At 56.1% G+C, this 13,307-nt stretch overlaps 1 protein-coding gene across 2 annotated transcripts in view; it reads right to left on the bottom strand.

Annotated features, from left to right (window-relative positions):
* The window catches only part of RPS6KA2 (ribosomal protein S6 kinase A2), a 159,437-nt gene that overhangs the window by 31,229 nt on the left and 114,901 nt on the right, over positions 1–13,307 (bottom strand). For both annotated transcript variants that reach the window (XM_060029654.1, XM_060029653.1), the window contains exons 11-12: positions 8,842–8,906; positions 966–1,068 (exon numbers count right to left, since the gene is read on the bottom strand). In XM_060029654.1, the coding sequence (XP_059885637.1) occupies positions 966–1,068; positions 8,842–8,906 (168 nt within the window). The remainder of the gene's footprint in view (positions 1–965; positions 1,069–8,841; positions 8,907–13,307) is intronic.

Raw genomic sequence — 13,307 nt, 5'->3', positions numbered from 1 at the left:
CCGTGCCCCACAAAATTCACGTGTTGAAGCCCAATGTGGCTGTATTTGGAGAAGGAGTCTTGCGGAGGGTAGTTAAGGTTAAATGAGGTGATGAGGGTGGGACTCTGATTCAGCAATGCTGATGTCTTTATAATAAGAAGAAGGGACACCAGGGACTTCTCTCTCCTTCTCCTCGAGCACAAAGTAAGGCCATGTGAAGACACAAAGAGAAGGAGGCCGTCTACAAGCCCAGAAGAGAGCTCTCACGGGAAACCAAGATAAATTTCTCTAGTTGAAGCCGTCCAGTCTGTGGTATTTTGTTATGGCCGCCTGGGTAGACTAGGACAATTACCGTATCTAAAAAAGGTTAGTATTAATTTATCCATATCACAAAATGACAAATTTTAAAGGGAGCTGACCAGTTCTGATTGAATTTGGTAGACCTTAGGAGTAATTTAAGACGTATCATAGAGGCTAAGTACACAAGTCCATCTGCCGTGCCGAGATACAGTAGCTGATGCAACTTTTCAAACACGTGTTTGTTTTTTTGTACGAATAAGAACTGTAGTCCACACATTAACAGACTTAACAGACAGGCTCCCTCTTCCCATAAACCCTCCCTAATTAAACAAGAGATTCTCATTGTCTTGAGGTTCTTTTCTCGAGCTTGCCCGGGTGTGTCCCTCTGACAGGTGGACACTGGATTGACAACTTAGGCCAAGAGGCAGCATGAGGTGGGCGGGGGATACAGACACCTGGGAAATTTCCCAGCTGGGTATTACCTGGGCGCTAACTGATAAGTGTTTCTGTCACGTAAGCCTTTACTACGAGCAGAGGAACAAGAGGACTGAGGACTGTATCCCATGGAAGGGCCCTTGAACATGGCGCTCTCTGGCTCCTGGATGCCTGTCCCTACCTGGCCAGGTTGGAGGACCCACCATGGGAAAGACACACAGGCCCGCCCCCCTCTCCCTGCCTGCACGCACCTGTGGGCGTCCTCGCCGTGAACTCGGGGTCGAAGTGGAAGGTGTCCTCTGGCCTGCCCACCGCCGGCTTGAAGGGCGGCTTGATCTCCTTCCTGTACAGCTTCTGCGTGGACAGCAAGACAGGGCGCTGAGGGCCAGCAGGGAGAGTGCGGGCGGGAAACCCATCTGTGCCACCTGCCAATCAGGTGCTAGCACCCGGCAGCCCCTCCCAGAGCTCTGCCACGTTTAGTAACGCACACAAAATATGATATCTGTTGTATACGACACAGAATAGTTACATAGTTTACAAAGAGGCATAAAGGCCACAGTTCGAGGGAAAAGGGTCTGGGGACATCTAAGTATTCTTGATTTTAGGGCAATGGCTTTCAACCTCTTTCGGGCAGCAGAATCTTCTTCTTCAAGTAAAATCTGACAGGACAGCTATGCCCTGCCCCACCCCCAGGTAACAGCAGGAAGAGCCCTGCTCCTTGGCAAGTGCTTCCCGCCCCGGCGACCTCGGAGCCAGCACCCGGGACCCTGCTCTGCGGGGACACAGACCCCATCCGGGTCCTTCCTCACCCACACCCCAATGCCTGTGCACCTCCCTGGGGCACCTACTCCGGCTGCCACCAAATTTGGGCGTCCAGACCCCTCTGCTCAAGTCGAGGGGCTGCGTCGGGCTCTTGGGTTTAGTTACACATTTTTGTGCACTTTAAGGGCCTGACGAGCACGAGCCAGAGAACTGGCCACGTGTGGAGCTGCCTTCGGTGGGATGCAGAGGCCACACCCTCACGTGCACTGTTCCAAGCCTCGCAGGCCCAGCAAGGACCCCTTCTGCTGGAAGGGGTCCTGATCCAGGACTGTTTCCCGGCTGGAAACACCAGGCTCAGGCACTTTTCGGAGCTCCTGTTTCACCAGGTCTGGACTCAGGACCCCCCCCCCCCACCCCCCGTCGGGGGAGTCTGGAAATGGAGCCAGTGACTTGTGGAGATCCGCTCTCTATCTTTCAATAACACAGTAAAGCAGATTTTGTCACCCGAGTTTCCAGACGAGGAAATAGGCTAAGATTAGGTAAGACCCCCTCCAGGGTCAAGGGAGACGAAGGGGCAGACGGGAGGAGGGCCTGGGTCTCCAGACTCTTCCCATCCCAGGGGAGACCCCGCCCAGAGCGCAGCCTTCCAGAAGGCGCCGTCAAACAGCTGCACTGACCGGTGGCCGCTGGGCTCCCTCCCAGGGCTCAGAGCAGCTGGGGCTGCAGGTGCGCATGTGGAGCTGGGGGGGGGGGGCGCCGTGCACTTGGGAGCCACGGAGGAGAAAAAAACAAGTTAATTCAGTGGAGCATTATTCGGTCATTTCCTGCCCTGGGTGAAGAGATGTCATTACGAATTGAGTGACTCTATAAACCCTTTCCAGATAGAAAGAGGATGCCTTCCACGCGGACACACCGGTAGGGTGGGAATGCACCTCCCTGATGCATGCACTTGTCAGGGGAAGTCTAATAAGCAGGGGCGAGCTCGGCACCCCGATTCAAATGCTGCCCAGCCTGGCCTGCGGGGCTCGGCTCTCCCCTCCCACCAGCGATATTTGAGCTGGCTTATTAAATAAATATTTGTCCTGATCCAGTAAAAATCACATCCTCTCCCTCTGCCTTCACGAGTCCTGTAACTTCCCAGAGAAGGGGGAGGGACAGGGGAATCTCCACCGCAGCAGGACTCCCGCTTCTATGACGAGGGGTGTTTTGTTTACAGGAGAGATTTCCATTATAAAAACACACGTGTGGCTGCCAGAGGTGGGGTGGGGCTTGGGAGAGTTTGGGGAGGGGGGTTGGAGCGGCTGAAATGGACCCAATGAAAGGAAGAGGATCGAAAGGTGCAAATTTTCGGTTATAAAATAAATAAGTCCTGGGGGTGCACAGGGCAGCCTGGTGGCTACAGTTCGTAAGACCGTGCTGCAAGTTCTCTGCACAGGAAAAAAAATCTCTTATAACTGTGCGGAGATAGATTTTAACTAGACTTATTGGAGTGATCACTTCACAATGCAAAGATCAAATCATTACGTTGTACACCTGAACCTAACATAATGGTTTTTTAATTTTATTTTTTTACTTTTTATTTTTCTTTTTCAAACAGTTTATTTGTTGTTTAGCTTACAAATGACCAAGTTTTTTTGGGGGGGGGGTTTGTTTTTTACAGCCCATGCTGTCTCTTTCTCTAAAATTTAATTAATTTATTTATACAGCAGGTTCTTATTAGTTATCTATTTTATACCTATTAGTGTATATATGTCAATCCCAATCTCCCAGTTCATCCCACCACCCGCTTTCCCCCCTTGATGTCCATATGTTTGTTCTCTACATTTGTGTCTCTACTTCTGCCTTGCAAACCGTGAACCTAACATAGTGTTATATGTCAACTGTATCTCAATACACACACACACACACACACACACACACACACAGAACTGGTTGTCATTTCATGCAAATGAGAGACATTTTGCATCTGAAGCCTGAAGCTCACACATTTCAGTTCCTCTCCCCACCCCAACTCCCAGGCCGATCCTTCTACTTGCCTCCGTTGACTGCAGCTCACTGGTCCTGGCTGGGAGGCTGACCCCTTGGGAGAAGACGCAGCCCCTGACTTCCAAGTCCTCAGCCATAAGGAGAAGAGTTCGTCGGAATCAGACTGTCCCCTGGCCGTGAGCTGCTGTGGACTTAGTTTGGGTGGAGAGCACTGCACCCTTTTAACTGAGGTATCTAGTGATGACTCGGGAAGCGAGAGAGGACGTGGTACCCGGGGTTCCCCGCCCAGGACGGTGCCCGGCTCACGCTTGCCCCACCCTGCCCCGTGCAGAATCCCAGCTCCAGACGCCCACCAAGCCAGTCCCAGAACCCGGTGTGCAGCGTGTACAACCTCTGGCTTCGCATGGCAACGTGTGCAAGCACATGTCTGTGTTTCCCTGCATTTTCCAAACCGCCTCTGTAAGCCTGTGCCTCAGCTACGGAGAGCCTGACTGACCCGAGGCACAGCGTGGAAGAAAGCTTCCCAAGGCTTGCAGGAGAGCAGCAGGAAGTCCTCTCGAAGACCCCTCTTCACCCCGACACTGGTCCCTGCAGAGACAGAGCCTGTGAGCGTCATCTGCCCACCGGCCCCCAGACCTCCACCCTCTCTGTCTCCGGAGGTTGTTGCGGTTTCATCCTGGTTTCAAGTGGGCAGCAAAGAGCTGTGTAGGCCACCTGGGGTGTTTGGTCACCCTGCCCTTCGGATACACCCTTGTGTTTGCTGCAGTCTTAAAGGCCTGTCAATGTCTTCCTGTCACTGGATAAACATTTTGGAAAGTGCTAATATGTGTTATTCTTATACATGTTTTTTCTTTCTTTCCAGGTGTCCAAACCTAGGAGTGGGTTTGAGGATTTAGGGAAAAGGTGACCTTGCTTCTCATTCTGTAATGTCCGCTGCTGTGCACGGGGTCAAATGGAGAATGAACAGTCAGATGTATTCTGTGGACTTTGAGCTTGACGAGGTGCAGGCATAGTTCTGACCTAGATTCCCCTTTCTGAGCCTCTGGAACAATTTACCCCACACTGATGGAAGGAAAGTGGGATCTCATGACCAAATGCACCAGGCATCACCTTCAATCATGGCATTTGTCCCAGGATCTCAGGATGATGATCTCAAGTTGCAAGGTGTAGCAACGCTGGAACGGATTTCACATCGCACGTGTACAGGCTGGGATGCTCTCTGCAGGTGCATCCAAATTCTGCTTATACCTAAAAGACCTTCAGGTGACTCGGGAAGGATAGAGGAAGCAAAATAAAAATAGCAACTGAAGAGATAATGAAGAGAAGACTGATTCTAGTTCGGGGTCACAGACCTAATGTCTGTTTTCTGCCGGCACTTTTGGCTCCGGGCATTTCAAAATCAACATGCTCTAATTAGGCAAAGGGCACCGTTAGAGATGATTCCTGAAATAGCAACGCAGAAATGATGCAGATCCAGATGCAGAGCGACGGCAGGACAGGAGGAGGAACAGGAAGAATTTCATGACTGCAGCATGCCGTGGGCGGATCTGGGGCGTCTGGTCCACGAGGTGCAGAGCTCTGCTTCCACTGGTGACCCCACCGTGAGCTGCTCCAACCCCAGTATCTGGATTTACAAAACCCCCGAGCCAAAGGGCGATTAAGTCTTTGAACAAAGACACCTGTCGGCTCCTTGGAAGGGTGAGTTCTCCTGGTGTACTTAACATGGGAGTAGATCGACAGCAAGCTTCCAGTGGGCCGTGGAAGGGGCCCACGCACGGTGAGATGCCAAGCAGCAGCGGGTAGTTCCCGGGACCCAAACTGGAGGGGTCCCCCCTCTGCGGCCCGGAGCCCCACTCTCCTCCTGCCAGCCCACACGGCCGGCGATCTGGGGGCTCTGCACACGATGCCGGGTCGCCCAGGGACGGGGTGCACTCCTCTCACTGCCTTGGGTTCAGTTCCCCCCGGGGAATCCCTCCCATCTCACACCCACCAACCGGTGATGTGCTTGGAAGGGTTTCAGAAAGTAAAAAGAACAGCACAAGCATACTCCCAGCGTTAATAAAAGTGACTGGAAGAATGAGTCGTCATAGTTACAGGGCGGGCCTTGGCTGTGGAAGCGTCATTCCCACTGTGAGGGGAGCCCTGCTCATGGGGCCCGGGGTGATTAACTTGGACGAAGCTTATTTGGGGTCTGTGCTCACTTTTGTGTTCTCGGCACCGCTCCAGCCACAGGGGAAAAGTAAGCGCAGCTTCTGTGCCCGACTCTCCCATCACCGGCTGCAGAGGCTTTCAGTCTATAATTAACTTGTAATTTTTCATTGCTCCTACCGCAGGGAGCGAGCTTTCAGGGAGGATGCCTCCTGGGCAGGTGCTAATTGCTAGGCTCTGAGGACAAGGTGATGGCAGAGCAGGACAAACGGGGCAGTGCCCCCCACGTGCAGTGTCCCTGGACTCACTCTGCCCCAGCAGGAAACCCGAACACCCCAGGGAGAAGCGCGGGACGACAGGTATTTACTTAAAAAAACCAGAAACTTCTGCTGGCAGTTCTGGGTCACAGAAGGAAGCAGAGGTGAAGTCACATCCTTATATGTCCCAGGCTGGATCCTGAGGCCGGCCCTGGGGTAGAGTCGGATAGTCAAGGAGATGCCTTGTCACTGTCACTCTGAGCATCTGCCTGGCAGTGGGAAGGCCCGTTGGTACTAACAGTTTTTGCAAATGCGTCTCCCTCCCCTGTGGTTTCCAGTTATCTAAGCTGCCGAAAGCAGAACGAGCGCATCTGGACAAATCTATCCCGTGCACGTCCTTCTAAAGCCGGGGCCGGTCACTGGCCAGGACCCAGCGGCCCCCACGGGGCTGACCAGCTCGTGCCGGGGCTGGAGAGGACGAAAGCTCATCATCCCGGGAAGGGCCCGAGCGGCTGGAGCGAGGCTGCGGTCCCAGGAGATCTTTGCTGGGAGGACTCCCTCCCCCCCTCCCCCGCTCCCCCCCTTGTCAATCCTCCTCAAATCTCTGCGGCGTCACCCCCTCCCAGACGGGACAGCCCCACCGCACGCCTCTTCCGCGGCTGGACGACGGCACACCTGCACCCCCGGGACTTGAAGCAGCTTGAGGACAGCTGTGTCTTTGCATCGTTATGTCCCGGACACCTGCTCACGTTGACACGGGCAAGCCCCAGGTAGTCATTAAATACACCAATGCGCACAAAAGTGGTCTCTCAGTCCTCCCCATCTCTGGCTGCTTCATCCAGAGCGAGGGATGCACTGAGATCCTCGCACGCCTCTGGCCCTGCCTGGTCATCCTCGGGGAATGGAAATGACAGGAGGTAAGGCTGTCTGAGTGCGTCAGAAGGGTCTCTCTCAAAAACCAAACCAAACCAACAAGAAATGAAACGAAACGCTAAAAGCAACGGAAGAAACTTCCCAACCTAACTCCAGCCTGATTGCTCTGACATGACGCAGAAGTACCACCTCCTTGGTACAGGAAGCCAGGGGCTTTGCGCCGACCACAGAGCCAGGCCCAGCCGTGCACCGGGGCTGCTCTAAATGGCCGGGCGCCTCAGCTCGTGCTCAGGGCTCACGCAGACCTGGGCTTTCTGGAACGCACGGGAACCCGGCCTGCAGTGTTCCAGGGCCACTGCGCTGTGAAAATCCCACGCACCTCACGAAGCTGACTTGGATCCCCCCGTGACAAGCCCCTTCTTCGGCGCCGTCCTGGGGTGAGCATCTCCCCAGCACCTGCCCACGGCCCCCCTTCCAGCCAGGCTCTAGTGTTGAGCGGTGTGGCCGCCGGGACCCCCTCCTTCCCCTCTGTGCTGGTCCCTTCCCACTGCAGCCCCTGCCCCAGCGATGCCGTCCCTATTTCCCAGGCGCCTCACGTCACCAGAGAGTCACCAGGTTTCTCTCTACTCTTACCTCTGAAACCGAGTCTAAGTGTGTGCATATATTCTACCCCACCGGCATCTAAAAGTAGGTTAGCAAACTACTGCCAGTCGGAGTGCTTCCTGGGCCGAGGTGGGGAGCGGAGGAGAGGCTGCAGGGGTGAGGCTGGGAAGCTCAGCGAGCAGCGGGTTTTACGTGCCGTTTGTGCGAAAATGTCCCCAGAGGTGAGACCTGGGGCGGGGCCTGCCCACCCACCGGAGCCAAGGCGCCACCCCTTCCCGAGGCCGCGGACACCCCACACTCCGCGGGGAGGGGGGCGGGCAGACATGGGCACTGACCTCTGCAGCATAGAGAGACTTTCACTTTGTAAACATTCTGGTCAAATCCTAGCTCGGGAAAAGAAAACCCCACAGCTAAGAGCTGTGTTTACCCAGTGGGAAAGGACCAAGGACCTGCTCCCAGAGGAGGCCTGCCGCCTCCAGACGGGGAGCCTGGCCCGGTGGTCGGCTGGCGCCCTGGGAGCTGCCTGCCCTGACCCTCCCCCGCAGAGCCAGCAGCCGGGCGCCGGGGAGGTGAGAGTCGGGAACTTCTGAGCCGGCGTCCAGCTCCACGCCGCGTCCAGTCGGGCGGCTGGGAGCGCTGGACCCGGGGTCCTCCTTGGTGCGGGGGGGCGCAGTCCACATCCATCCGGCAGCGCGGAGCCGGCGACGTCCCCTGACTCTGACCCGACCTGCCCGGGCCCCTGAGCTCTCCCCAGCAGGCCTGACTGCTGGATTTGTCTGGACCCTGACCCGGCTCAGCAAGAATCCTGGTCGGTGGGTTTAGCCGGAGGCCCCTTACCCTGGTGCTTCCTCTCAGTCCCTTTCTGGCCCCTGACACGCCCCCTCCTTCCTTGTTGTATTCGGAGTTGAGCCCCATCTCTCTCCCGACGGCTGGACCCCCTACCCGCCTGCAGTGGTCCCCACGCCATCTCGACAGCCCCCCGAGCGAAGTCTTCTTTATGTCTTTAACAAGCGTCCCGAACAGCTTTGTCTTTTCTGGTCTGGACAATGCTTTTCTGCAGCAACATCTACAGGACTGCTGAGTGCGGGCGTGATCCTGCTAGAGGCAGGGAGCAGCACCGAATCTGGGCGCCCAGAGGCCCCAAACTGAAAGCTCTGTGCAGCCCAGGAGCGGCCGAGGGGCCCCTTCAGCCTTCTGCTGGGCCCAGGGTGGCCTCTGCTCTGCCCTCAGGGAGGTGGCCCGGCTGCAGGGCCACTGAGGCCGGCCGGTCTCTGACAGGGAAAGTGTGGAAGGGGTTCCAGGCCTGGAGCCGCAGGGAAGGGGTGGCGGTCCCTGGTCTGCGCCGGGGAAATGCCTGCGCGTTCAGAGCCCCCCAAGGGAGCGCGCTCCCCCAGGTGACGGGTCTATACTGACCTCGGGTTTGTACCAGCAGCTGTCGACTCCCCCGCCCCACCTCCCTGTGCTTTCTGTGCAGTCGGGACCCTGGCCTGCAACTTACGTTCCAGTCGATGGTGACAAAGAAAGGGTGGCGCTTGATCTCCTCCACGCCGTCCAGGCCAGCACCTGCCATGACCACAGAGCAGAGATGAGCATCAGAGCAAACCCGTGACTGCAGTTCTGACGCAGCAGGGAGGGGGCTGGGGTCCTGACGCCCTCCAGGGGGAAGGAGCCCCCAGCTGCGACCTCTCCTGCCAGCTGCCCCCTCACAGCCCATAGCGGCCACCACTCAGCCCTGCAGAGCTGTAACCAGGTGAGGTGGCAGAGAGGGGGGCGGGCAGGCTAGACCCTCCTGCTGCAGGTGTGGGGATGCCCGGGCACCTGGGCAAGGAAGCGGAGGCCCATCCCAGTCTCCATCAGAGCCAGCATCAGGCCGGGCCTTCCAGAGGATGCGAACACGCCGGCGAGGGCAGGGTGGAGGCTATGGCGCAGAGAGCCTTGTACGGCTGCTCTGGGGCTTACAGGGAAGGGGAAGGAAGCCAGGGCCTGGAGAGGCCGTTTCTAGCAGGATGGGAACCTGGAGAGAGACGGAGGTGGCCTGTGTCCACCTGGGCCTGCGCGAGACAGAGGTTTCTTGTCACCTGGACACTGTGTACAAACAGTGCTGCTTCGCCGACTCCTTCTGCCTAATCTCTCCCTGGCTTGTTGCTTATGTGAAATCCTGAGCCCCAAGGGAGGAGGGATGGGTGAGGGCGTGCAGAGGACTTCGGACACCTAAAGGTAGACACATGTCGTCATGCACTTGCTGAAGCCCGTAGCTACCCCTCCCAGAGTGAACCCTGATGTGAACCGCGGGTTTCAGGTAGTAACGACGTGCCGATACTGCTTCACCACTTCTAACAAGCGCATCAAATCAGCAAAAGCTGACGCCAGGGGACACTGCGTGCAGGGGGTGACGGAGCATGTGGGACTCGCTGTACCTTCTCTTCCATTTTTTCTGCAAACTTAAAATGGCTCTAAAAATAACTCTATTAATTAAAAAAAAAACCCAAACCAAAAATCAAACAGCCAAGCCCTAAGGCCCCATGAGGTCTGCGTTTTCTCCAGGATAGGAAGGTGAGTCAGGGAGGGGCCGGGAAGCAGCGGAGATGCGAGAAGGGGTGGCAGGCAGCCTCGGGCCAGGCGACTCCTGCTCCAGCTTTGTCTGGGGAAACGGGTCCTGCGTCTCAATCAACCAGGTCGTGTGTGAGGCCCACACAGGCTTCCCGGTTCTGCACCCCGAGCGCTGGGGCCCAGCCCCGCCCCGTTCAGAGGCTCGGCCCGCGTCTGCCCCACTAGGCTGAGCCGCCCCCCTCATCCCTGGGAGGGAGGCAGGCGGCTGGGAGGCCGGAAGCAGGAAGGTGTGGAGGACAGCGCGAGGCCCCCCGGAGCCGCCGTGGTCACCGCGGAGCCCCCTGCCCGGCCTTGCCGTCCAGCCTGAGAAGCGGGAGGACCCTCTCCCCGGACGCCGGGGGTCCCGGGAGACACAGCCCGCTGTGGGCTCATGGCTTCCCGTTGTCATCTCCAGCCCTGTTTCCTGGTCAAAGCCGTGACATGGGCAGAAAAGGAGGTGCGAAGCTGCCCGTGGCATCGGGGTCACCTCTAGGTGGACGAGGGCCCAGCTAGCTCCCACTCCCTGGGGAAGCCTGGCCAGGCCAGCACCCTGGGAAAGAGGAGCCCCTGGCCTTGTCACCACGCTGGACTCGGTGACCTGGTGATTGTCACCTTGGTATGCAAATGGACGAACAAGGGGAGGAAGCTGTCAGCCCCAGAATTTCCCCCTCTAGGGACACGGGGAAGTGGCGCGGGGCTGACACACCACAGGCGTTTCCCCCGCTAAATGCCGCCAACACCCAGTGCCCTGGGCACCATCCCTATTCTCTAGATAAGGAACCAGCCTGAAGGAGGCTGGGTAATGTGCCCAGGACCAAACCGGAGTTTAGGAGCAGAACCGGAAGACAGATTCCGCTCCCTGTCCCAGAACCCCACCCCGACGTGTGTATCCAATTTGGCCTTTCTCCTGAGACATTAGGATATAATAAGAAATACATATTTTGGTCTTTGTCTCGGGCTCCTGGCCAGAGCTCCTAAGACGCTCGTAATTTCCTGAGTGGTAAGAATGATGGAAGCATCTCCTGTTTTTTTTTCATTTTTGGCGGTACACAGGCCTCTCACTGCTGTGGCCTCTCCTGTTGCAGAGCACAGGCTCCAGATGCGCAGGCTCAGCGGCCATGGCTCACGGGCCCAGCTGCTCCGCGGCATGTGGGATCTTCCCCGACCGGGGCACGAACCCGTGTCCCCTGCGTCGGCAGGTGGACTCTCAACCACTGTGCCACCAGGGAAGCCCGCATCTCCTGTTCTGATGTCTGGCTTTGGTCACTGGCTCCTGGAATGGCTCCAGGCATGAAAGAGGCATCTCTTGTTATTCATAATAAGCCCCTCTCAACCACAGCTCAATTTGTCTTAATGCGGCGACTTGCGGAACCAACAAGCCAACCCCGTGACGAGGCCTGGAACTTTCATCCACGTCTGACGAACTCGCCCACACGCCCCAACCGCAGGGAGCAGAGAAGGGCCGAGACTGAGTCCAGTCGCCAACGGCCAGGGGTTGAATCAATCACACCTACATAATGGAACCTCCAACAAAACCCGAACACCAGGGTTAGGGGAGTTTCCGGGCTGGCGAACAACCAGGAGGGTGGCTCCCCCCAAACCCCAAAGGGACAGAAGCGGCTGGGCTGGGGACCCTTCTGGACCTCGCCCTACGCACCTCTTCATCTGGCGGCTCATCTGATCTTGTAGAACATCCTTTGTAATACATTGGTAACAGTAACTCACTAAAGCACTTTCCTGAGTTCTGTGGTCTGTTCTCGTGAATTCTCACAGCTGAGGAGGGGGTCTTGGGAACCCTGGGTTTACAGCTGGTGGGCCGGAAGCACATGGACAACCTGGCACTTGGGACTGGCATCGGAGATGGGGTGTCTGGTGGGAGCGACCCTGACCCTGGGGTCCGAGATAACTGGGTGGTCAGGGCCAGAACTGAGCTGAATCGTACGACACACAGTCGGTGTCTGCAGAGAAGTGGAGGATCAGTTGGTGTGGAAAACCCCACACGTCTGGTGTCAGGAGTGTTCTTCTGAGTAGAGAGAAACAGTTTTATTGAGGACCTCACGCTGAGGACCCTCCGGATGCCCGCGTCCATCCCTTGCTGTGTAAACCCCTGACCTGAGTCCGGAGATCTGGTCTCAGCCTGGGCACCCCCAGCTAGAGGCCCTCCACAGATGCCCAAGCGGCTGCTGGAACAAGATGTCGAGAACGAACAGTCTGGCTTCGCGCCCACCTGCGTGCAGCCCTCCTTTGATGGAGACCAGAGCTCGGGACTGAAAAAGCCTTCTGGCCACGACGATTAAAGAGAAACGAAAACCCGCCTCTGATTTGTACCTCTTCCCGCTCTTTTCGGTGAACGCGGGTTGCGTTGCCAGAAGCTCTGTGGGTTAGTCGAAGGTGGCAGGCTGCTGCTCACACGCTGAGCCCAGGGACAGGCACCTGTACAGCGACTCACTGACTGTGTGGCTTTGAAACATCTACTTTGCATTTTGTACCCACTGCATTTCATGCTCATTTGTCATTTGCAAGAATGCTCTGCAAGAATCAAAATGAAGTAAAACAGAAAGGAAATACGGGTGTTGGTGTAGCTACAGTTGTTTGCTGGTTCCAGCTGGGCTGTCTCGGGCACCTACTCAGAACATTTTTATCTGCATCTTCGTTCTTCCACTGCAGTGAGATTTTGCACCACGTTCGTGCTTCGAGGCCTCAACAAACACTCAAGAGCGAATTAACACTTTGGTTATTACTCAAAAATTCCAGGTGTTCCAGGGGCGAAAACGTAAAAGAGAAAGAATTTCTGCAGAGAGTTCTCTAAAGCCTTTGTCAACCTTCCTAGGGCACATAGGGTCATTATTGGATTCTAGTTCCATTTATCCTCTCCTGAAACATGTTAAAAGAGTCTACTTTGTGCTGGACAATTCCTTTTTGTTTAATACATTTGACAAACGGCAGCGAGCAGAGGTCCGAGCTGGGACAGTCCAGAGATTGTGTCTGTGTCTGTCTCTGAGTCTCGGCTGACTTGCTGTGGGATCATCACCAAATGCACTCAAGTCTCACTCTGTCCCCAAGAGGCGGGCTCATGAAGAATTGACAAGAACAGGTACTTATGGACAGAAACATGGAGAACGGAAGAACAGCATTCTCTCTATGCAGTTTGGCGAGTCTCGATTAAGATCCCCAATGCCTGGCAAATACGCAGAAAGAGTTCACTGGGGCAGCAGATTCAAGAGTTCATGCTTATTCTCTGGTGTAGGAACATTTAATTACTTCTGTTCCGAACGCTTTTGGGCTGTCTTCCTGAACCTCTGTATCTGGACCCCCGTCTCGATTTCTCCGCGTTGGTCGAGGGGTAGCTTTGCATCGCACTGGAACTGTCTTCCA

The sequence above is a fragment of the Delphinus delphis genome, chromosome 14, assembly GCF_949987515.2.
Source record: "Delphinus delphis chromosome 14, mDelDel1.2, whole genome shotgun sequence".
In the NCBI taxonomy this organism is placed as follows: Eukaryota; Metazoa; Chordata; class Mammalia; order Artiodactyla; family Delphinidae; genus Delphinus; species Delphinus delphis.
Note: the sequence above shows the minus strand (reverse complement) of the source record. Positions and strands in the feature narration are given on the sequence as shown.